At 40.8% G+C, this 25412-nt stretch overlaps 1 protein-coding gene across 1 annotated transcript in view; it reads right to left on the bottom strand.

Moving 5' to 3' along the window:
- Positions 1-25412, bottom strand: part of OBSCN (obscurin, cytoskeletal calmodulin and titin-interacting RhoGEF) — a gene marked incomplete at its 5' end in the record, with an annotated part of 172327 nt that overhangs the window by 112400 nt on the left and 34515 nt on the right. The window contains 2 exon segments of the mRNA XM_080676888.1: positions 315-590; positions 3053-3328. Coding sequence (XP_080533014.1) covers positions 315-590; positions 3053-3328 — 552 coding nt within the window.

Genomic DNA, 25412 nt, shown 5'->3' with positions numbered 1-25412 from the left:
GTCTGGTCAACTTCAGACTACACCTGAAAGGTAGAGCCCGAGTCCCGGCTGGTGAGGAGCACCCAGAAGGCTCTGGCAGGTGCTGGGAACCATGACTGAGCAAAACCTGAGCACCATGAGCTGGCACTGGAACACCTCTCCCTTCTGCTCACACTCTGCCCACCCAGCCTGGTCTGGCCCCACCACTGGGATGATATGGGAGATGGAGGATAGAAGGCTAAACAGGTGAGGTCCAGTGGAAAGAGCACCAGGGTGTGTCTGGCTGTAGTCATTACCTACACACAAAGCTAAGTTAGTGCCACCAAAGAACTGACCTGGGACATCTAGGCTGAAGGTGACCCTCTGGCCCCCGGCCTCGCAGATGTACTCCCCGCTGTCCCCCTTCGCCGCCTGCTGCAGCACCAGCCGCCGGGTGCAGCCCGTGACCTCCACGCGCACTTTCGAGCTCTCACTCAGCTTCTTGCCATCCTTGTACCATGTCACCTGCGTCTGGGCCTGGGCCACCTCGCAGCTCAGCGTGGCACTGGCCCCGGCCATGGCCTTCACTTCACTGTGTGCCGACTGCTCCTTGGCAAACACCACTGTTGGCTCTGCAGGCAGGGAGGGACACATAGTGTCAAAGATATTTTCTAAATCAGGAGGACGGCACTGGGGACAGAAGGACTAAGCAGAAAGGTGGCAGGGCAGAAAAATGCACAAGGCTCTGTGTGACCAACAGAAGCCCCAGCACCTTCTCAGCACAAGTAGCTCATTCATCTGCACATTGACCACTGCCCAGGGAACAGTCTCTGCTGGGGACACCATTAAGGACTTCTCTTGACCACACAACACCCTCTAGCAGAGGGACTTCAGGCCATGAGGTGTGCACACACCCGCCCCAGGTGACCAAATCTTTCCCGGATGTGCAGTGAGCATTCCCACGCAGCCAGGGACAGGTCCTAGGCTCCACCTCCCAACTGCCTTCTGTGTGTCACCTCCTGGCCTCCTAGGGGACTGAGCTGTGCCTCCTGAGCCTGTCTCTTTCATGGTTTGGATGACTCATAAAGTGGTGGACCTTGGCTATGTTTTCTGTCTTTACTGTTTGCTCTTCTGTGGTGTGTCTGTTCATGGGAATTTGGGGCACCATAATACTTTTCCCCACTCCCACCAACTCTAATAATGTATCTTTTGCGTAAATCATATTATCTGAATTTCACTTCAGTTTTTCATACTTTTATACGTTTTACTTTATTTCCTGCTGACAAAATTGGTGACTGTGAGCCCCCCTGCCTGGTCCCTGCTCTCACAGGCAAAGCTGTCAAGTGTCACTTAGTGTGATTAGCTGGTTTTCCTTCAGTATCATTTATCAGAAGAAGGATGAACCGTTTTCTTTATAATTGGTTAAGAATCTATGGCATGAATAGGTATTGATAAACATTTCTTCTAGATTTCTGACATTAAATGTTATCAAAACTCAGCTCTGCACTGATGAGGCAATCGCTTCATATTTTAGTTTCAATCTGCTCATGTCCTGAGTGCGGTGGATTTGCTGACCTATTTAGTGCTCACACAGCTGGGCCGTGACTTTCTTTATAGTGCATCGTCCTCTTACTACATTGCCCATTCATTTTGATAGTACTTAGCTTCAGATGTTGGCCTTGGTCTCCCCAATGGATTGGCCCTTATTTTGGACTCTCCCTATCAGATGTTGGTGATAGATGTCATGTTGGGGCCACATAATAAGCCCGAGATGGTATGTCCTTCTCTAGCTCTAGAAGGATCTCCATGAACATGCAATAATTTCCTTACCGAGTAGTTCATGTAATATTCCAGTGGAGCCACTGGGGTGTTATCTTCACTTATAAGAACTTTTTTTATTGTGGGTCCATTTATTAAAAAGGTTGTAGGACTATTTGAGCTGTCAAAATCTTGTGTTACTTTTCATAGAGTTTTCTAATAATTTGGTCAATTTCGCAAACCTTTTCATATTTACTCCTACAAAACAATTTGTCATATTCTCCTAAAGTACAATTGAAAATGTTTGGTGGATTTATTTGTGTCTATACACACCCACAAACTATTGTACACAGATACAACACCAAACTGTTATGTAGAGGCACCTAGAAGTCGATGTGAGGTTAAAACTCTCCTAACAAAAGGAAAACACAGTTAGTTCACAGACATCTCTGTGAACAAACCAGACAGGGATAAATACACATGTGTCGTTAGGAAATACTATGACATAAATACTGACTCCACAGTCAAGGGCTATCGCTATAGTTACTTGTCTTCAACAAGGCGTGCAATGTGGGAGAAGCTCCTTATTCCTCTCCATGTCTTTTTCTATACATCAGACTCCCAGGGGATTCTGACACAGGACACAAAAAGAAACCAGATGTACTTTAGGAAGATATTCCAGATCTCACAGGTGCAGGTCCCTGACACACACCTGCCAATCCTCTGGTCTCTGTTTACTTTTTGCACAGACGTTGCAAGAATACTCCGATCTAGATATTGTGACAAGTGAGGGTCCAGTAAGTTCTACATCCACATGCAAGCGAATGCCCTAAAAAAAAACCTACTATTTGCTAACACACTGTTCAGTCTTAGATGGTTCTAAGTAAGATTGGGTAGCAGGAACTTCCCCATCTTCTGTTGTAATGAAATTCCAATGTGTCTCTGCCCGTGTTGCTGGGTGCGGGCATCTGGGAGCTATCAGGACTTGGGGAGTAGGAAATTCACATAACACAGGTAAGACGTCTGGTCTACTTCAGACTCCACCTGAAAGGTAGACCCCGAGTCCCGGCTGGTGAGGAGCACCCAGAGGGCTCTGGCAGGTGCTGGGAACCATGACTGAGCAAAACCTGAGCACCACTCCGCTTGTACAGGATCACCTCTCCCTTCTGCTCACACTCTGCCCACCCAGCCTGGTCTGGCCCCACCACTGGGATGATATGGGAGATGGAGGATAGAAGGCTAAACAGGTGAGGTCCAGTGGAAAGAGCACCAGGGTGTGTCTGGCTGTAGTCATTACCTACACACAAAGCTAAGTTAGTGCCACCAAAGAACTGACCTGGGACATCTAGGTGGAAGGTGACCCTCTGGCCCCCGGCCTCGCAGATGTACTCCCCGCTGTCCCCCTTCGCCGCCTGCTGCAGCACCAGCCGCCGGGTGCAGCCCGTGGCCTCCACGTGCACTTTCGAGCTCCCACTCAGCTTCTTGCCATCTTTGTACCAGGTCACCTGCGTCTGGGCCTGGGCCATCTCGCAGCTCAGCGTGGCACTGGCCCCGGCCATGGCCTTCACCTCGCTGTGTGCCGACTGCTCCTTGGCAAACACCACCGTGGGCTCTGGAGACAGGAAGAGACACACAGGGTCAGAGACACAAAACTTGTAGAAGTCTATCTCACCTTCACCATAGCTTCAGAGATGAGTAAAATTTCTCCTTGCAGCTATGTGCCTGTTTGGGTATTAATCCGTGGTAGAGTGAGCATTGTGTTTACAAACATATGTCTCCTGTAATGGAATCTCAAGTGTGCATTGCATAGCGTCCTGACAGAGAAATTTCTAAGACTGAGGAAGTCAGTCAAGGCTATTCCACCACCTGTCAGTGCCAGTTCATTGTCTTCCCCATGTGACAGTCAATTCTTGTGTGCAGGTGGCATTGGTCACTCCTTTATTTTTTAATATGTTTTCCTTGATTTCAGAGAGAAGGAGAGGGAGAGAGAGCCAGAAATAGCAATGATGAGAGATGATCATTGATTAGCTGCCTTCTGCATGCCTCCTACTGGGACTCAAGCCCACAATCCCAGGCATGTAACCTGTAGGGGAATCAAACGGTGATCTCCTGATTCATGGGGCGACACTCAACCACTGAGCCTCACCGGTCGGGCAGGTTGGTAACTTACCATCAGAGCCTGGCAAATGACATGTCATCCACAAACTAAGCTATACCTTTCTAGGTATAACTCATATGTAAAGTACACTAATTTATTTGTACAGCTCAATGAAGTTCAGACGTAGCTTTCCCCATGTACCCAAACATATCAACCAACAACATTTTCAGCTGCTCATCCACTGATGATCACCCTCTTTGTTTTTTATTTTTTATAATTCTTTATTGTTGAAAGTATTACATATGTCCCCATTTCCCACCCACACACACACACACCAACCCCCTCTAAACACCCTCTTGTCCTCATCCCAGGCCTTTACCACCCCTTTGTCTGTGTCCATGGGCCATGCATATATGCATACAAGGTCCTTGGTTGATTACCTCCCTCCCACCCACCCTCCCCCGTCTTCCCTCAGAGATTCCCCACTCTGTTAGATGCCTCCATTTCTCTGGATACACTCCATTAATCAGTTTATTTTGTTAATTAGATTGCACATATGAGTAAGATTATGTGATACATGTCTTTCTCTGACTGACTTATTTCACTTAGCATGATACTCTCCTGGTCCCTCCATGTTGTCTCAAAGGATAAGAGATCCTTCTTTTTTACTGCTGCATAGTATTCCCTGGTATAAACATACCACAGCTTTTTTTTATCCAATCATCTACTGATGTGCACTTGGGCTGTTTCTAGATCTTAGCTATTGTAAATTGTGCTGCGATAATCATAGATGTCCATACATTCTTTCTGATGGGTATTTCGGGTTTCTTAGGATATATAAATGTGGGATCACTGGGTCAAATGGCAGTTTCATATTTAATTTTTTAAGGCGCTTCCATACTGTTTTCCATAATGGCTACATCAGTCTGCATTCCCAACAGCAGTGTACTAGGATTCCCTTTTCTCCATACCCTCACCAGCACTTGTCATTTGTTGATGGTAGCAATTCTGATAGGTGTGAGGTGATACTTCATTGTTGTTTTAGTTTGCATCTCTCTGATGATCAGTGACTGAGAATTTTTTCCACAAGTCTCTTGGCCATCTGTATGTCCACTTTGGAGAAGTGTCTATTAAGGTCATCCACCCATTTTTTAATTGGATTGTTTGTCTCCCTTTAGTTTTGTTGTATGAGTTCCTTATATATTTTGGATATTAACCCTTTATCAAATGTATCATTGTCAAATATGTTCTTCCATACAGTGGCTCCCTTTTCATTTTGTTGATCGTTTCTTTTACTGTGCAAGAAATTTTTATTTTTATATAGTCCCATTTGTTTATTTTCTCCTTAGTTTCCTTTGCCCTAGGACCGTGGTCGACAAACTGCAGCTCGCGAGCCACATGAGGCTCTTTGGCCCCTTGAGTGTGACTCTTCCACAAAATACCATGGCCTGGGTGAGTCTATTTTGAAGAGGTGGAGTTAGAAGAAGTTTAAGTTTAAAAATTTTGGCTCTCAAAAGAAATTTCAATCGTTGTACTGTTGATATTTGGCTCTGTTGACTAATGAGTTTGCCGACCACTGCCCTAGGAGATGAATATGTAAAAGTATTGCTACAAGAGATGTCTGAGATTTTGCTGCCTATGGTTTCTTCTGGGATTTTTATGGTTTCACAACTTAAATTTAAGTCTCATCCATTTTGAGTTTATTCTTGTGTATGGTGTAAGTTGGTGGGCTAGTTTCATTTTTTTGCATGTATCTGTCCAATTTTCTCAACAACATTTATTGAAGAGACTCTATTGACTCTATTTTATGCCCTTGCCTCCTTTGTCAAATATTAATTGAGTTTAATGGCTTGGGTCGATTTCTGGGGTCTCTGTTCTGTTCCATTGATCTATATGCCTGTTCTTGTGCCAGAACCAGGCTGTTTTGATTACGATTGCTTTTAGTGTAACTTCAAATATGATATTGTAATTCCTTCAACTTTGCTTTTCTTTCTTAAGATTGCTTCAGCTATTCCGTGTCTTTTACTCCATAAACATTTTTGGAGTGTTTTAGATCTGTGAAATATTCCTTTGGTATTTTAATAGGGATTGCTTTGAATCTGTAGATTGCCTTGGGTAGTATGGACATTTTAATGATGTTGATTCTATCAATCCATGAACATGCTATATTCTTCCGCTTCTTTATATCTCCTTCTATCTCTTTTTTCAACATCCTGTCGTTTTCCGAGTATAGGTCTCTTGCCTCCTTGGTTAAGTATACTCCTTAGTAACTTAATTTTTATTGTTGTAGTGGTAAATGGGATTGTTTAGTTTCTCTTTCTGAGAATTCAATATTGGTGTATAAAAAAGCCATTAATTTTGGGGTGTTGATTTTGTATCCTGCTACATTGCCAAATTCATTTATTAAATCTAGTAGTTTTTTGTTGGGAGTCTTCAGGGTTGTCTATGTATAATATCATGTCATTTGTGAGTAGTGAGAGCTTTACTTCCTCCTTTCCAATTTGGATGCCTTTTATTTCTTCTTCTTGTCTGATCATTGTGGCTAGGACTTCCAGGACTACCTTATATAATAAAAGGGTAATATGCAAATTGACCCTAATAGCAGAATGAACAAGAATGACCAGTCGCTATGACACACACTGACCACCAGGGGGGAAGATGCTCAACGCAGGAGCTGCCTCCTGGTGGTCAGTGCGCTCCCACAAGGGGAGCTCCACTCATCCACAAGCCAGGCTGAGGGCTGAGAGTGCAGCAGTGATGGCAGGAGCCTCTCTGGCTTAAGCAGTCAGTCCGACACCCCCCCGAGGGCTCCTAGGCTGCCAGAGGGATGTCTAACTGCCAGTTTAGGCAGGTGGACATCCCCAGAGGGGTCCCAGACTGCAGGCTGGGCTGAGGGACGCCTCCCCCCCCCCCCCAGTACACAAATCTTTGTGCACCGGGCCTCTAGTGTTGAATAAGAATGGTGAAAGCAGAGATCCCTGTTTTGTTCCTATTCTTAGGGGATATTGTTTTAGTTTTTGTACAGTGAGTATGATGTCGGCTGTAAGTTTGTAATATATGGCCTTTATCATGTAGAGATATGCTTTCTCTATTCACATTTTGCTGAGAGTTTTTATCAAAAATAGGTGTTGAATTTTGTGGAATAATTTTTCTGCATCTATTGATATGATCATGTGATTTGTGATTTTTGTCTTTCAATTTCTTTATGTGATGTATTACATGTATTGATTTGCAAATATTGTACCAGCCTTGCATTCCTGGAATAATCCCACTTGGTCATGGTATATGGGCCTTTTTAATATATTGCTGGATCTAATTTGCTAATATTTTGTTGAGGATTTTAGCATCTATGTTCATTGGGGATATTGGCCTGTAATTCTCTTTCTTTGTAGTGTCTTTATCTGGTTTTGGAATTAGGATAATACTGGCCTCATAAAAAGAGCTTGGAAGTGTTCCTTCCTCTTGAATTTTTTGCAATAGTTTGAGAAGTACAGATGTTAGTTCTTCTTTGAATGTTCAGTAAAACTTCCCTGTCAAGCCATCTAGAGCCAGCTTTTGTTTGCTGGGAGTTTTTTGATTACTGCTTCTATTCCATCAGTTGTTATTGGCCTATTCAGGTTTTCTGATTCTTTCTGATTCAGTTTTGGGAGATTGTATTTTTCTAGATATTTGTCCATTTCATCCACATTGTCCAGCTTGTTGGCATATAGTTGTTTACAGTATTTTCTTACAATCCTTTGTATTTCGTGGTATCAGTGGTTACTTCTTCACTTTTGTTTCTGATTTTATTTATTTGGGTCCTCTCTCTTTGTTTCTTGTTGAGTCTGGCTAATGGCTCAACAGTCTTGTTTATCCTTTCAAAGAACAAGCTCTTGGTTTCATTGATCTTTTGTATTTTTTTTTTTTTGGTCTCTATGTCATTTATTTCTGCTCTAACTTTATTATTTCCTTCCTTTTACTTACTCTGGGCTTTTATTGTTGTTCTCTTTTTAGTTCTTTAAGTTGTAGGGTTAGTTTATTGTCAATTTTTCTAGTGTTTCTTTTTTTTTTAGGTAGACTGGTAGTGCTATGAATTTCCCTCTCTGGACTGCTTCTGCTGTGTCCCAGAGATTTGGGGTTGTTGTGTGTTCATTTTCATTTGTTTCCAGGAAGTTTTTGATTTCTTTATTGATCTCATTACTAACCCATTCATTGTTTAATAACATGCTATTTAGCCTCCATGTGTTTAAATGTTTTGGGGTGTTTTTACTGTTGTTGATTTCTAATTTCATTCCACTGTGATCTGAGAAGATGCTTGATATGATTTCAATCTTCTTAAACTTGTAGAGATTTGTTTTGTATTCTAACACGTGATCTATCTTTGTGAATGATCCATGTGCACTTGAGAAGAATGTATATGCTGCAGCTTTGGGGTGAATGTTCTATAAATGTCATTTAAATCCATCTGATCCAGTGTGACCTTGTTAAGTTTTTGACTGGAAGATCTGTCCAGTGAAGTCAAAGGGTCTTAAAGTCCCCAACTATGACTGTATTGTTGTTTATTTCTCCCTCAAAGTCCTCTAGGAGTTTTTTTTATGTACTTAGGTGCTTCTATATTGGGTGCATATATGTTTACCAGGATTATATGCTCTTGTTGGATCAATCCCTTTAGTATTATGTAGTGACCTTTGTTGTCTCTTGTGATGGCCTTCATTTTAAAATCTATTTCAGATATGAGTATTGCTACTCCAGCTTTTTTTCTTTTCTATTTGTATGGAAAATTTTTTCTAACCCTTCACTCTCATCCTGTGTGTGTCTTTTGTTCTGAGGTGGGTCTCTTGTAGACAGCATATAGTTGGGTCATCTATTTGTATTTTGAATGATATCTTGGTTTCAGATCCTTGCTTTCCATTACCTTGAGTACTTCACGCCATTCCATTCTGGCCTGTAGAGTTTCTGATGAGATATCAGGTGTCAGCCTTATGGGAGCTCCTTTGTAGGTAACAGTTTGCTCTTCGCTTGCTGCCTTTAAGATTCTCTCTTTGTCTTTAATTTTTGGCATTTTTATTATGATGTGTCTAGGCATGAGCCTGTTTGTGTTCTTCTTGCTTTGGGTTCCCTGTGCCTCCTGAACTTGTGTTACCTTTTCCTTCACCAGGTTTGGGAAATTTTCTGTCATTATTTCTTCAAACACGTTCTTTATCCCTGTCTTCCTTTCTGCCTCTTCTGGTACACCTGCTTTTCAAATATTGTTACATTTCAAGTTGTCCCACAGCTCCCTTAAGCTGTCCTCCTGTTTTTTCGTTGTTTTATCCTTTTGGTTCTTTGATTGAGTGATTTTTTTTTCAAACTGGTCCTCTTATTCACTGATTCTATCCTCAGCTTCCCCTTTCTGCTATGTATTCCTTCCAATGTGTTCTTTACTTGTGCTATGTCATTCCTTATTTCTGTTTTCATAGTTACTATATCTTTTCTCATGCCATTAAACATCTTTACAATCATTATTCTGAAGTCTATATCAGATAAATTTCTTATCTCCATTTCATTTATGTCTTCTTCTGTAGAATTCTCTTCTTTCATTTGGGGATTGTTTCTTTGTCTCCTCATTTTGGTTGGCTGTTTGGGTTTGTGACTATGTATTAGGTAGATCTGCTATGCCTCTCATCTCTAGTGCAGGACAGTGTCAAATGCTGTTTCTGACTAATTAGATCAGGCAAAGACTCAAAGCCTCCAGAGACCATCTTTGTCTACAGACTGATAGGATTTCATCTTGACTTGCCCTCAGGCAATCATCCATAGGTGTGGCACAAGATTTTTTTCAACAGGGTGGGGCAATTGCTTCTGCCTGGAGGCTAATTGTTATTCGTAGTCTCTTATTGGGCCTCAGAAAGTCTGCACTATGGGGCAAGGTGTTTTCCAATAGGGTGGATCAACTGTCTTACCCCCAGGCGAGGCACCCCTATAGCAAATGTCCATGTGAGAAAGATGGCCTCCACAGTGTGAGGTAATTACTCAGCACAGGAAACCATTCTGTCTGCCTTCTGGGTTCTGACCCCAGAGCCCCCAAACCTGTCTTCTGCTCACCCAGCTCCAATCCACTCTTCCCTACCTCTGCCAGAGCACAAGGTGAGTGGCTGCACTCAAAATGTTGTATGTTGGCCCTTAAGAGGGTGCCTGCATTTCTAGCCACCTCTCCCTGGCAGGCAGGAATCTGCTGCTTTTCACAGCCAGATGTTACATGGTTACCCTTCTCAGTTCTGGTGCTCTCTGCTGGGAGGCCCAGCTGGGGATTAGACCCCAGAGTTCTCAATGACAACCCCGCACTGATGAGATATCTCTCCAGAACTTCAGTTGCTGTCTGTGGCAGCCCAGCCAGTCCTTTTGCGCCTTTGCCCTTCCTACCAGTCTCTATGTGGTCTCCACTTTCGGTCCTCAGTTAGCAGGGTTCTCTTCAGCAAGTCTTCCATTGATTATTCAAAGTAACCACCATCTTGACCTTGGCCTATTTTTGATCTCACATTAATGAGTCATATTATTTGTCCTCTGGGCGTGTTTTTTCCACTCAATATGATGTCTGTGAGCTCTATCATATTACATGGAGCAATACTCTGTTCTCTTGTATTGATATACATGTTTCTGACACAATGGTTTACTTTTACTTTTCCTCTTCTGGTTCATTTGGGTTATTTCCAATCTGGGAATCTGATGAGTAAAGCTGCTATGAATACTCTTGAATATATCTTGGGGGTCACATGGGTAAGGACATAGGTAAGCCTGCATTTGAGCTTTAGCCGATATTTCTAAAGAGTTTCTAGAATGGTTGTACCAATTTACACACCCACTATAAGTGTTTGAGCATTCTGATTCTCCACATGCTTACCAACACTGGATATCATCAAATTTTTTAAAGTATAGTTTATTGATTTTTAGACAGCGAGGAAGGGAGAGGGAGATAGAAAAAACAACATCAATGAGAGAGTGCAACATCAATCAGCTGCCTCCTGCACACCCCCTACCAGGCATCAAGCCCACAACCCAGGCATGTGCCCCTGACCAGATCAAACCAGCAACCTTTTGGTGCATGGGACAATGCCCAACCAACTGAGCCACACTGACCAGGGCAGATATGATCAATTTTTAACATGTGTATGTCCCATTAAACTAAAGTGAATACATATAGAATCTCAGAGGGTTCATGTTATAGATTCCTTCATTCCTTCATTCATTCATCCATTTGATCATTGACCCAATTAAAGTCAATGGATGGCCCACAGTATGCAGGCACATGATGGTGGCTGAGTATGTTATGGTGAGCAGCACAGTCTCTGTTCTGACAGAGCTTTCCTTCTAATGGGAAGAGGACAAACAAACATAAACTATGACAATAATGACATAATGGTATGTTGAGTGCTATGATGAAATAAAACAGGTGACATGCTAGAAAGAAGGGTCTGATTGGTGACTTATATTTGGTGGTCTGAGCATATCTCACTAAGGAGTGGCATTTAGGTGGATTGATAAATGATAAATGGGAGGCAGTCTTTGATTAAAACCTGGAAGAGACAGTCTAATGGAGGTGAGAGTTATGGTCAGAGTTCTCCTGCAGGGGTAGGTGTGAAGTGAGTGAGGAAGGTAAAAGGGAATTGCTCAAAGATTGGGCCACACAGAGCACCTTCTTCTCCCCAAAGCACTTCTGCCTCTAGGTTTGGAGTGCAATGAAAATCCAGCCACGGGGTTGCTATTAAGACACAGGGAAAGCAGTCAAGCTGTGGACATCTTGTGTAGACAGAGTGATGAAATTAGAGCTTGAGCAGCCAAGTCCCAGTGAAAAGGGACCTTGTAGAATCAATCCCCATTTCAACCACATTCACCTTAAGACATCTGATGAATTCCAAAGCTGCATGGGGTGGGAGACTAAGAAGCCACACAGAAAACCTCTATAAACTAGAGTGGAATTTTAGTATCTTGTATTACCAGGAAGATAAATATTAGAGTTGAGTGTCTGGAGCCAAGGGACCTCCATCCACACTCCAAGTCTCTGCAGGAATCCTTGGAGAACTATACCAAGACTGGAGGGAAGTCAAACATAGATAAACCTGATCAAAACTGCAATGCAGCCTTGAGTCATCATGATACTGAAGGGACTAAAGTTTTTAGTCATCCTCTCTCTGCCTATAAGATAACAGCATCCATATTAATACATTTCCTCACACAATATCTGGCAGTCAGTCAAAAATTCATTGGCATGCCAAGGTGAGGAGTAAAAAGAAAACCAAAAAAAAGAAGGCAATATCAGATGATAGGTTATTATGTTTATCAGATTGTGTTATAACCATGATTAATATTTTTAAATGTGAAAGAAAATGTATCAAATATAAAAATTTTACTATGGAGTCTAGAATCTATAAAAATTAATTCATTGGAAATTATAAAACTCTAAAATAAAATAACTGAAAGGAAACACACTACAGATGGGTTTGACAGCAGATTAGATAGAATAGACGAGTGAATTGGACGACAGATTGAAAGAAAATATCTATAATAAAGAAGAGAGGAAAGAAAAAAGAATTAAGAAGAAAGGAAGAGATGCATATGAGGTATGTGATAACCCATATTCTAGAGCTGCTGAAAGACATACACCCACAAACACATGATGCTCTAACTGCCCCAATATGAGTACAAAGAAAACCATGCCTGGTGAAAGTAAAACTGTTCAAAATAAAAAACAATACCTTAAAACCAACAGGACTAAACAAACAAATAAACAAATAACAACAAAGAAAAACAGCCTGCCAACATGACTCAGTGGTTGAGCATTTACCTATGAACCAGGAGATTATGATTCAATTCCTGGTCAGGGCACATGCCCAGGTTGCAGGCTCAATCCCCAGTGGCGGGGGGGGGGGGGGGGGGGGCGCGGTTGTGGAGGTGGAGGGGGCAGTTGATCAATAATTCCCTCTCATCATTGATGTTTCTATCTCTCTCTTCCTCTCCCTCTCTGAAATCAATAAAAATAAAAATATTTAAAATAAAAACACTTTAAAAAAACATAATAGACCTGAAAAATGATGTTTCAAAATAAAATATGGAGATTCAAAATAGCAGCAGGACTGGTAGAAGTTACATTTATCTCCTCCCAGGAACAAACGAATTACAACTAAAATACAAACAACCTGAAAAACCAAATGAAGACTAGCTGAACAGAAGTTCTTATAACCAAGGATTTATGGAAGAAGCTACATCAAGCCTGGTAGGAAGGACAGAGACACAAAAATGGCTGACCCTGATCCCATGGGTGGTAGCTGAGAATCTGGAGGGGTATCTCAGTTGCAAAGATTCCCCTTGAGGACTGTGGGGTCCCAACCCCACACCAAGCTCCACAGCACAGAGCACTGGAGCCAGGAAGAGGCACCCAAATACTGTCTGGCTGTGAAAATCAGCAGGGATTCTGTCCACCAAGGAGAGACAGGAGTCTACTAAAGACATAGGTGCCCTCTTAAAAGGCCAGTGCATGCCCTAGTCATTTTGGCTCAATGGATAGAGCATCGGCCCATGGACTGAAGGGTTCTGGGTTTGATTCCAGTCATGAGCACATACCTCAGTTATGGGCTCAATTCCTGGCCCTGGTTGGGGTGTGTATAAAAGGCAACCAATCAATGTGTCTCTCTCACATCAATGTTTCTTTCTCTGTGTCTTTCCCTCTCCCTCTCACTCTAAAAAAATCAATGGAAGACATATATTCAGGTAAGGATTAACAACAAAAGGCCATTGCACAAAATCTCATTCATAGCCATTCAACCTGGGCGCCAGCAGAGGAAGGGCAGAGTGGATGAGAGTTGTGTGAGGAGAGATTGGGTGTGTGGCTACAGGTCGAAGCTAAAGGGATAGACACCAGGATCCTTGTGCTGAGTCCCTCTCCCACATCACTGACACCATATTTGTTGGGTGGAGCACTCACCTCCTTATGGCATCAGTTTGGAGGATTGCAATAGCCCTACCCTCTGGACTTCCTGTTACCCCACCCGACAGAGCTCACACCCTACAGAGGAGTCAGTTGCCTGAACCCATGGTATAAATGTCTAGGCAGACTCAGTGGGTGTCAGTGACTAACTTGTGTGGCACTGGCATGGGGGCCATTCCCACTACCGACCTGTGAGCTTAACCAGGGCCATCCCCTCACGGGAGATCCACTAGCCCCATGCTACAATTTTCGACAGTCCCATCATCCCAACTCCTGGTAGCCCTGCCCTGCTGAGCTCAGGCTCCCCAGGAGGACTGGGAAGAATCCAGGGCAGACTGAGTTGTGTGGCTCTGGTGCAGGGACCACATCCCCACCTTCTCCCAAGCCTGATCAACGCCTCCTCCTCATGGAAGATCCACTAGCTCAACCCTCCTGACTCTCGGTGGCCCTGCCCTATTGATCTTGGGCTCTCAGCAGAATCTGGGACAGACTGAGTTGTGTTACACTAGGATAGGGACCATTCCATTCACATGGCCAAATCTTGGTCTGTTTGTACCTGATAAACTCTGTTGTCCTCACCCTGACAACTCCCTAGACCTCACCCCACCACAAAGGTCTAGTGGCACCAGTGGGTTGCAGCTAAACTTGGTATACCCTGGGACATTTGCTGAGTGGTCTCAAGTCCAGGCACTGGCACCAAATTTGAACCTGTATCAGTCTGGTGAATACCACTTGCCCCTACGTGGTGACTGAGAACCTACCTCATGCAACACGAGTTACTACTAGAGGCTCTTTCAGTGACTGAGCCTAAGAGGCATCCAGCAGGTAGAGTCAGGTGAAGGCAGACCATGGGGTGACTTGGGCCTTTTGCCGACCACCCCTGGGCTTGGTGCTGCTGGAAGCTGGACTTGGTGTACAGCTTGGTCCTATCCATGCACACTCAGGCCCAGCAGAGGCAGCCACAAACTGTGGATAGCTTTGTAGCTCCAAATAGGTTGCCCAGGGACAGTCACAGGAAGTACATCAGACGAAGCAGAGGATCAAATCAGCCATTTGGAAGACAAGGTAGCAGAAAACAATCAGAGTAATAAAAAGAAAAATGTATTTTAAAAAATAAGACTAGTTTAAGAGACGTTTGGGACAACATGAAGTGTAACAACATCTGCATCACTGGGATACCGGAAAGACATAAGAGAGAGCAAGGGATCAAGAAATTAGTTGGCCATGGCCAGTATGGCTCAGTTGGTTGGGGTATCATTCCATACACCAGAAATAGGCAGGTTGAATTCCTGGTTAGAGCCCATACCCAGGTTGCAAGTTCAATACTCAGTGAGGGCATGTGTGGGAGGCAATCAATTGATATTTCTCTCACACATCAATGTTTCTCTCTCTCTCTCTCTCTCTCTCCCCCCCTTCCTCTCTTTAAAAATTCATTTAAAAATAAAATAAATTTTAAAACCTATTTGAAGAAATAATGTATGAAAACTTCCTGGTGAAGAAAAAAGACACAAAAGTCCAGGAAGCACAGAGTCCCAAACAAGATGAACCCAAAGAAGCTTACACCAAGAAACATCATAATTAAAATGGCAAAAATTAAAGACAAAGAGAAAATATTAAAAGCAGCAATAGACAGTTACCTATGAGGGAGCTCCCATAAGACTGTCATCAGATTTCTCGACAGAAACATTTCATGCCAGAATGGAATGGCATGAAATATTCAAAGTAGTGGGAAGACTAGTCTACTCAGCACACTATCATTCAAAATTGAAGGTGAACTAAAGAACTTTCAAGACAAGAAAAAGCCAAAGTAGTTCTTCACCACCAAACTGGTATTACAAGAAATGTTAAAGGATCTTCTTTAAGAAAAGGAACAAAAAAAGGGAGAGGAATATAGCTATAAAAAATAAAACAGCAATAAATACACACCTGTCAATAATGACTTTAAATGTAAATAGCTTAAATGCTCTAATCAGAACAGGGTAAAATTCAAGAGGAGGGAAGACTTCCCAGCTCTTTTTATGAGGCCAGCATTTTGCTAATTCAAAAACTCAATAAAGACGCTACAAAGAAAGAAAATCACAGCGCAATATCCCTGATGAACATAGATGCTAAAATTCTCAACAAAATATTAGCAAATCAGATCCAGTAATGCATTAAAAAGATCATACACCATGACCAAGTGAGGTTTATTCCAGGGGTGCAAGAATGGTTCAATATTCACAAATCAATAAATGTGATACACTACATTAACAAAACGAAGGATAAAAATCCAGTAGATGCAGAAAAGGCATTTGACAAAGTACAATACCCATTTTTAATAAAAACTCTTATCAAAGTGGGAATAGAGAGATCATACCTCATCATAATAAAGGCCATACATGAAAACCTATAGCCAACACCATACTCAATGGGGGAAAAATTAAAAGCATGTCCCTAAAGATGAGGAAGAAGACAAGAATGTCTACTTTCACCATTCTTATACAACACAGTACTGGAAGTCTAGCCACAGCAATCAGACAAGAAGAAATAAAAAGGCATCCAAACAGGAAAGGATGATGTGAAACTGTCATTATTCACAAATGACATGATAGTGTACACAGAAAACCCTAAAGACTCAACCAAAAAAACTACTAGATTTAATAAATAAATTTGGTAATGTAGCAGGATACAAAATTAACATCCGGAAATCAGTGGCATTTTTATTCACCAATAATGAACTCTCAGAAAAAGAAACTAAAAAGCAATCCCATTTACCACTGCAACAAAGAAATAAGATACCTGGGAATAAACTTAACCAAGGAGGCAAAAGACTTGTACTCAGAAAACTATAGGGCATTGAAAAAGGAAATAGAGAAAGATATAAACAAGGGAAAGCATATACTGTGTTTATGAATTGCTAGAATTAAATCATTAAAATTGCCATACCACCCAAAGCAATCTACAGATTCATGTAATCCCTATTAAAACACCAACAGCATATTTCATAGATCTAGAACAAATATTCAAAAAACTTATATGGAACCAAAAAAGACCCCGAATTGCCACAGCAATCTTGAGAAAGAAGAACAAAGTTGGGGGGATCACAATGCTGAATATCAACTTATGCTACAAAGCCATTGTAACCAAAACAGCCTGGTACTGACACAAGAACAGGCCTCTAGACCAATGGAACAGAACAGAGACCCCAAAAATTGACGCATGCCAATATAGACAATTAATATTTAACAAAGGAGGCAAGAGCATACAATGGAGTAAGACAGTCTCTTCAATAAATGGTTTTGGGAAAATTGGACAGGTACATGCAAAGAAATGAAACTGGACCACCAACTTACACCATAAACAAGAATAAACTCAAAATGGATAACATACCCAAGTGTAAGTCGCAAAACCATAAAAATCCTAGAAGAAAACATAGGCAGTAAAATCTCAGACGTCTCCATAGCAATATGTTTATAGATACATCTCCTAGGGCAAAGGAAACTCAGAAAAGGATAAACAAACAAATGGACTACAGCAAGCTAAAAAGCTTCTGCACAGCAAAAGAAAGCATCAACAAAATGCAAAGAGAATCTATTGTATGGGAGAACATATTTACCGATGATACATCAAACAAGGAGTTAATTTTCAAATTATATAAAGAACTTACACAACTCAACACCAGGAAGACAAACAATCCAATTAATAAATGGGTAAAGGACCTAAACAGACACTTCTCCAAAGAGGACACACTCAAAGAAGAACTGAAACCTACCCTCCTCAGACTATTCCAAAAAATTCAAGAGGAAGGATCACTTCCAAGCTCTTTCTATGAAGCCAGCATTACCCTAATCCCAAAACCAGATAAAGACACTACAAAGAAAGAGAATTATAGTTCAAGATCCCTGATGAACACAGATACTAAAATCCTCAACAAAATTCTAGCAAATTGGATCCAGCATTACATTAGAACGATCACACGACCAAGTGGGATTTATTCTGGGGATGCAAGGCTGATACAATATTCACAAATCAACAAACGTTATATATCACATAAACAAACTGAGAGACAAAAATCACGTGATCATATCAATTGATGCAGAAAAAGCATTTGACAAAATCCAACACTGATTTTTCTTCTTTTTTTTATTAAGGTATTATATGTGTACATATCTTACCATTGCCTCCCCACCCCACTCCCATACATGCCCTCACCCCCCAATGTTTTGCATCCATTGGTTACTCTTATATGCATGCATATAGGTCCTTCAGTTGATCTCTTATTTCCCCCACCTCTCCCTAACCTTACTGCTGTAATTTGACAGTCTGTTTGATGCTTTACTGCCTCTGTATCTATCTCTTTGTTCATCAGTTTATAATGTTTTTTATTATCCACAAATGAGTGAGATCATGTGGTATTTCTCTTTCATTGACTGGCTTATTTCACTTAGCATAATCTTCTCTAATTCCATCCAGGTGCCTACAAATGGTAGTAATTTCTTCTTTTTTATGGCAGCATAGTATTCCATTGTGTAGATGTACCATAGTTTTCTGATCCAGTCATCTGCTGACGGGCACCTAGGCTGTTTCCAAATCTTAGCTATTGTAAATTGTGCTGCTATGAACATAGGGGTGCATGTATCCTTTCTGATTGGTGTTTCTAGTTTCTTAGGATATATTCCTAGGAGTGGGATTACTGGGTCAAATGGGAGTTCCATTTTCAGTTTTTTGAGGAAACTCCATACTGTTCTCCACAGTGGCTGCACCAGTCTGCATTCCCACCAGCAGTGCACGAGGGTTCCTTTTTCTCCGCATCCTCACCAACACTTGTTGTTTGTTGATTTGTTGATGATAGCCATTCTGACAGGTGTGAGATGGTATCGCATTGTCGTTTTGATTTGCATCTCTCAGATAATTAGTGACTTTGAGCATGTTTTCATGTGTCTCTTGGCCTTCCTTCTGTCTTCTTTCGAAAAGATTCTATTTAGGTCCATTGCCCATTTTTTTATTGGATCATTTATCTTCCTTTTATTAAGTTGTATAAGCTGCCTGTAGATGTTGGAGATTAAACCTTTATCAGTGATAACATTTGCAAATATGTTCTCCCATACAGTGGGGTTTCTTGTTGCTTTGTTGATGGTTTCTTTTGCTGTGCAAAAGCTTTTTATTTTGATGTCCCATTTGTTTATTTTCTCTTTGGCTTCCATTGCCCCAGGGGGCAGTATCAGTGAAGAAGTTCTTTCGGCATACTTCTGAGATTTTGCTGCCTCTGGATTCCTCTAGTATTTTTATGGTTTCCCGTCTTATGTTTAAGTCCTGTATCCATTTTGAGTTTATTTTTGTGTATGGTGTAAGTTGGTGATCTAGTTTCATTTTTTTGCATGTATCTGTCCAATTTTCCCAACACCATTTATTGAAGAGACTGTCTTGACTCCATTGTATGCTCATGCCTCCTTTGTCAAATATTAATTGCGTATAGTGGTTTGGGTCGATTTCTGGATTTTCTATTCTATTCCATTGGTCTATATGTCTGTTCTTGTGCCAGTACCAGGCTGTTTTGAGAACAGTGGCTTTGTAATACAGCTTTAAATCTGGTATTGAGATCCCTCCTACTTTATTCTTCTTTCTCAGGATTGCTGTGGCTATTCGGGGTCTTTTTTTATTCCAGATGAGTTTTTGGAGAGTTCTTTCTAGGTCTGTGAAATATGCCGTTGGTATTTTAATGGGGAGAGCATTGAATCTATAGATTGCTTTGGGTAGTATGGACGTTTTGATGATGTTGATTCTACCAATCCATGAACATGGTATGTTCTTCCATCTGTTTACTTCTTCCTCTTTCTCTTTTTTCAATGTCCTGTAGTTTTCCGCGTATAGGTCTTTTACCTCCTTGGTTAGGTTTACTCCTAAGTATCTTAATTTTTTTAGTGCGATGGTAAATGGGATTGCTTTTTTAGTCTCTCTTTCTGTAAGTTCACTATTGGTATATAGAAATGCCATAGATTTCTTAGCGTTAATTTTGTATCCTGCTACATTGCCGAATTCATTTATTAAGTCTGTTAGTTTTTTGATGGAGTCTTTTGGGTTTTTTATGTACAATATCACGTCATCTGCAAATAAGGACAACTTTACTTCTTCTTTCCCAATTTGGATGCCTTTAATTTCTTCTTTTTGTCTAATTGCAATGGCTAATACTTCCAGTACTATGTCAAACAGGAGTGGTGAGAGTGGGCATCCCTGTCTTGTTCCTGTTCTTAGGGGAAATGTTTTAGTTTTTGCCCATTGAGTATGATGTTAGCTGTGGGCTTATCATATATAGCTTTTATGATGTTGAGGTATGATCCTTCTATTCCCACTTTGAGAGTTTTTATCAAGAAAGGGTGTTGGATTTTGTCAAATGCTTTTTCTGCATCAATTGATATGACTATGTGATTTTTATCTCTCAATTTGTTTATGTGATGTATCAGATTTATTGATTTGCGGATATTGTACCATCCTTGCATTCCTGGGATAAACGCTACTTGGTCATGGTGTATGATCTTTCTGATGTACTGCTGGATCCGATTTGCTAGAATTTTGTTGAGGATTTTCGCATCTACGTTCATGAGGGATATTGGCCTGTAATTCTCCTTCATTGTGTTGTCTTTATCTGGTTTTGGTATTAGGGTGATGCTGGCTTCATAGAAGGAGCTTGGAAGTGTTCCTTCCTCTTCAATTTTTTGGAATAGTCTGAGGAGGATAGGTTTTAGTTCTTCCTTGAATGTTTGGTAAAACTCTCCTGTGAAGCCGTCTGGCCCTGGCTTTTGTTTGCTGGAAGCTTTTTGATGACTGCTTCAATTTCTTCGATACTTATGGCATATTGAGCTGTTTAGATTCTTCCTGACTGAGTTTTGGAAGGTTACATTTTTCTAGGAATATGTCCATTTCCTCCAGGTTTTCCAGTTTGTTGGAATAGAGTTGTTCGTAGTATTTTTTAACAATCCTTTGTATTTCGGCGGGATCTGTTGTTATTTCACCTCTTTCATTTCTGATTTTGTTTATTTGGGTCCTCTCTCTTTGCTTCTTGGTGAGCCTGACTAGAGGTTCATCAATCTTGTTTATCCTTTCAAAGAACCAGCTCTTGGTTTTGTTGATCTTTTGTATTGTTTCTTTGGTCTCTATGTCGTTTATCTCTGCTCTGATCTTTATTATTTCCTTCCTTCAGCTTACACTGGGCTTTTCTTGTTGCTCTCTTTCTAACTCTTTGAGTTGTAGGGTTACATAATTTATTACCATTGTTTCTTGTTTTTTGCAGTAGGCTTGTAGAGCTATGAACTTCCCTCTCAAGACTGCTTCGCTGTGTCCCATAGATTTTGGATTGTAGTGTTTTCATTGTCATTTGTTGCCATGATGTTTTTTATTCCTTCTTTGATCTCTCTGGTAACCCAGTCATTGTTTAAGAGCATGCTGTTTAGTCTCCATGTGTTTGATTCCTTTGGGCTGTTTTTATTTTAGTTGATTTCCAGTTTTATGCCACTGTGGTCTGAGAAGTTGCTTGATATGATTTCTATCTTCTTGAATTTGAAGAGACTTTGGTCTATCTTTGAAAATGACCCATGTGCACTTGAAAAGAATGTATATTCTGTAGCTTTGGGGTGAAATGTTCTGAAGATGTCAATTAATTCCATCTGGTCTAGTGAGTCATTTAGGATTGATGTTTCTTTGCTGATTTTTGGTTTAGAGGATTTGTCCAATGTTGATAGTGGGGTATTAAAGTCTCCTACTATGATTGTATTGCTGTCAATCTCTCCCTTGATATCCTCCAGGAGATTTTTTATGTATTTGGGTGCTCCTGTATTGGGTGCATATATGTTTACCAGAGTTATTTCTTCTTGTTGGATTGCTCCCTTTAGTATTATGAAGTGGCCTTCCTTATCTCTTGTTATGTCCTTCACTTTGAGATCTAATTTGTCAGATATAAGTATTGCTACTCCAGCTTTTTTATCAGTTCCATTTGCCTGGAAAACCTTTTTCTATCCCTTCACCCTCAGTCTGTGTGTGTCTTTTTTTCTGAGGTGGGTTTCTTGTAGACAGCAGATATATGGGTCGTGTTTTCTTATCCAATCCGTTACCCTATGTCTTTTGATTGGGGCATTTAATCCATTTACATTTAAAGTTATTATTGATAGGTACTTATTTGTCGCCAGTTTTATTCTTTACCCCTGTGTTCCTTCTTCGCTTCCTATTTATTTATTTATTTTTTACAGCAGACCCTTTAGCATTTCTTGCATTGCTGGTTTGCTGGTAATAAATTCCCTTAGTCCTTTTTTGTCTGTGAAGCTCCTGATTTCACCTTCAATTTTGATTTTTAGCCTTGCTGGGTACAGTATTCTTGGATTCAGACCCTTCCTTTGCATGACTTTGTATATTTCATTCCATTCCCTTATGGCCTGATGAGTTTCCATTGAGAAATCAGTTGCTAGTCTGATGGGGGTTCCTTTGTATGTAACTTTCTGTCTCTCTCTTGCTGCTTTTAAGATTCTTGCTTTGTCATTGGTGTTTGCCAATTTAATTATAATGTGCCTTGGCATCGGTCTTTTGGGGTTCATTTTGCTTGGGACTCTGTGAGCTTCTTGGATTTGTGTGGGTTTTTCTTCCATATATCAGGGAAATTTTCTGTCATTATTTCTTCAAACAGGTTTTCTATTCCTTGCTCAGCTTCTTTTCCTTCTGGAACCCCTATTATGCGGATGTTGTTTTGTTTCGTGTTGTCCCAAAGTTCCCTTAGGCTCTCCTCCTGCCTTTTAATTTTTTTTTTCTAGAAGTTGCTCTACTTGGGTATTTTTTCCCATCTTGTCTTCTAGCTCACTGATGCGGTCCTCTGCTTCTTCTAGTCTACTCTTGATGCTTTCTATTGAGTTCTTTACAGCAGCGATGTCATTTTTCATTTCTTCTTGGTTCTTCTTCATTTCCTCTTGGTTCTTGCTCATATTGTCGAATTTGTCTTCCATTCTTTTCAGCCACCTTATGACCATTTCTCTGAATTCTTTTTCTGGAAGGTTGCTTGCCTCCATTTCGTTTACTTCCTTTTCTGGTGATGCCTGCTTTTCTTTCATATGTGGGCTGTTTCTTTGTCTCCCCATGATCTCTCTTCTCTGGGTGTCTGGTTATGTAGTTCTCTCTCTCCTTGTGCCTCAGTTGGGTGGGTGTCATCCAGTGAACTAAAAGGTCCCTGGTGAATTCCAGGTCAGTGCACAGACCTGCCTGGGTTCCCAGTAAGAGATGTGCAGGATGGAGCTCATGGATGTTTATCTCTTCTTCCTCTCTTCCTGACGCTTCCATGAGTTGACCTGGGCAAATCCACCCCACTGGTTACGTCACTGTTTCTGGCTTTCCACCGGGCCGGCCCCCTGATGAGGTAACCAGGTCCAGCTAGCAAACGGACCCCAGCGCCCTTGGTTCACATGACCCAACACTGATTTTTGATTAAAACTCGCAGCAAAGTGGGAATAGAGCTATCATACTTCAACATAATGAAAGCCTTATATGACAAACCTATAGCCAATGGGCAAACACTAAAACCATTTCCCCTAAGAACAGGAACAAGACAAGGATACCCACTTTCACCACTCTTGTTCGACACAGTACTGGAAGTGCTAGCCATAACAATCAGACAAGAAGAAATAAAAGGCATCTGAATTGGAAAAGAAGAAGTAAAACTGTCATTATTCGCAAAGGACACACAGATGGCCAATAGACATGTGAAAAAATGCTCAAAGTTACTGATAATCAGAGAGATGCAAATTAAAATAATAATGAGGTATCACCTCACACCTGCCAAAATGGCCACCATCAATAAATCAATAAATCAATAAATAACAAGTGCGGGCGAGAATATGGAGAAAAAGGAACCCTAGTACATTGCTGGTGGGAATGCAGACTGGTGCAGCCTACCTATGTGGAAAACAGTATGGAGTTTTCTCAAAAAATTAAAAATGGAACTGCCATTTGACCCAGTGATCCCACTTCTGGGAATATATCCTAAGAATCCAGAAACATCAATCAGAAAGAATATATGCATCCCTATGTTCACAGCAGCAGCATTTAAAATAGCTAAGATCTGGAAACAGCCCAAGTGCCCATCTGTAGGTGAGTGGATTAAAAAAGCAGTGGTACATTTGCACAATGGAATACTATGCAGCTCTAAAAAAGATGAAGCTCTTACCCTTTGAGACAGCATGGATGGACCTGGAGATTATTATGCTAAGTGAAATAAGCCAGTCATAGAAAGACAAATATCACATGATCTTACATAAATGTGGACGCTAATGAACAAAATAAACCGGTGAACAAAATAGGTCCAGAGGTATGGATGCATTGAACAGAATAACATATCTCAGTTAGGGGGTGGGGGGAGAATTAACCAAAGATCATATATGCATAACCCATGGACACAGACAATAGTATGGAAAAGGACTGGGGAGGGGAGGGGAGCGGTTTGTTGGAGGGGGGTGCAAAAAGAAAATGGGAAACATTTGTAATACTGTCAACAATAAACAAAGACATGGGGTAGCAAAATGGATAAGAAAACAAGACCCACACATATGCTGTCTACAATAGATTTACCTCAGAATGAAAGACATACACAGACTAAAGGTAAAGGTATGGAAAAAGATGTTTCATGCCAATGGAAATAAAACCTGGGTAGCAAAACTTATATCAGAAAAAATAGACCTTAAAACAAAGACTATAATAAGACACAAAGATGGACACTACCATAATAATAACAGGAGCAATCCAACAAGAGAATATAATCCAATCCTTGTAAATATTTATGCACCCAACATAGGAGTACCTAAATATATAAAGCAAATCTCAGACATAAAGAAAGAGATTAACAATAATACAGTCATAGTAAGGAATTTTAACAATCCACTGGATATCAATGGATAGATCTTCTACGCATAAAATCAAGAAGGAAACAGTGGCCTTAAATGACACACTAGGTCAGATGGATTTAATTGATATCTTCAGAGCATTTCATCCCAAAGCAGCAAAACATACATTCTTTGAAAAGTGCACATGGAACATTTTCTGGGATAAACCACATGTTAGGAAACAAAGTAAGTCCTAGTAAGTTTAAGAAGATTGAAATCATATCAAGCATCTTCTCTGACCATAATGCTATGAAACTAGACATCAATCACAAGAAAAAAAGTGAAATACACACAAACACTTAGAGGCTAAATAACATGTTACTAAACAATGAATGGGTTAGCAATGAGATTAAGGAAGAAATTAGAAGATAACTTATAACAAATGAAAATGAAAACACAACAACCCCAAATCTATGAGACACAGAGAAAGAAGTCCTAAGAGGGAAATTCATAGCATTACAGGCCTACCTCAAGAAACAAACAAACAAAAATCTCATATAAACAATCTATCATTACATAAAAAAAAAACTATAAAAAGAACATCAAACAAAGGCAAAAGTAAGTAGAAGGAAGGAAATAATAAAGATCAGAGCAGCCCTGGACGGCACTGCTCAGTGGTTAAACCTGTACACCGAAGGGTTGAGGGTTCGGTTCCTGGTCAAGCGCACATACCTAGAGCGCAGATTCGATCCCTGCCCCCAGGGCATGTGCAAGAGGCAACCAATTGATATGTCTCATAGAGTCTAAAAACAACAATACAGAAGATCAA

This window comes from Plecotus auritus, assembly GCF_963455305.1.
Source record: "Plecotus auritus genome assembly, chromosome: 6".
NCBI classification, from domain to species: domain Eukaryota; kingdom Metazoa; phylum Chordata; class Mammalia; order Chiroptera; family Vespertilionidae; genus Plecotus; species Plecotus auritus.
This window is presented reverse-complemented; position numbering and strand designations above follow the sequence as displayed.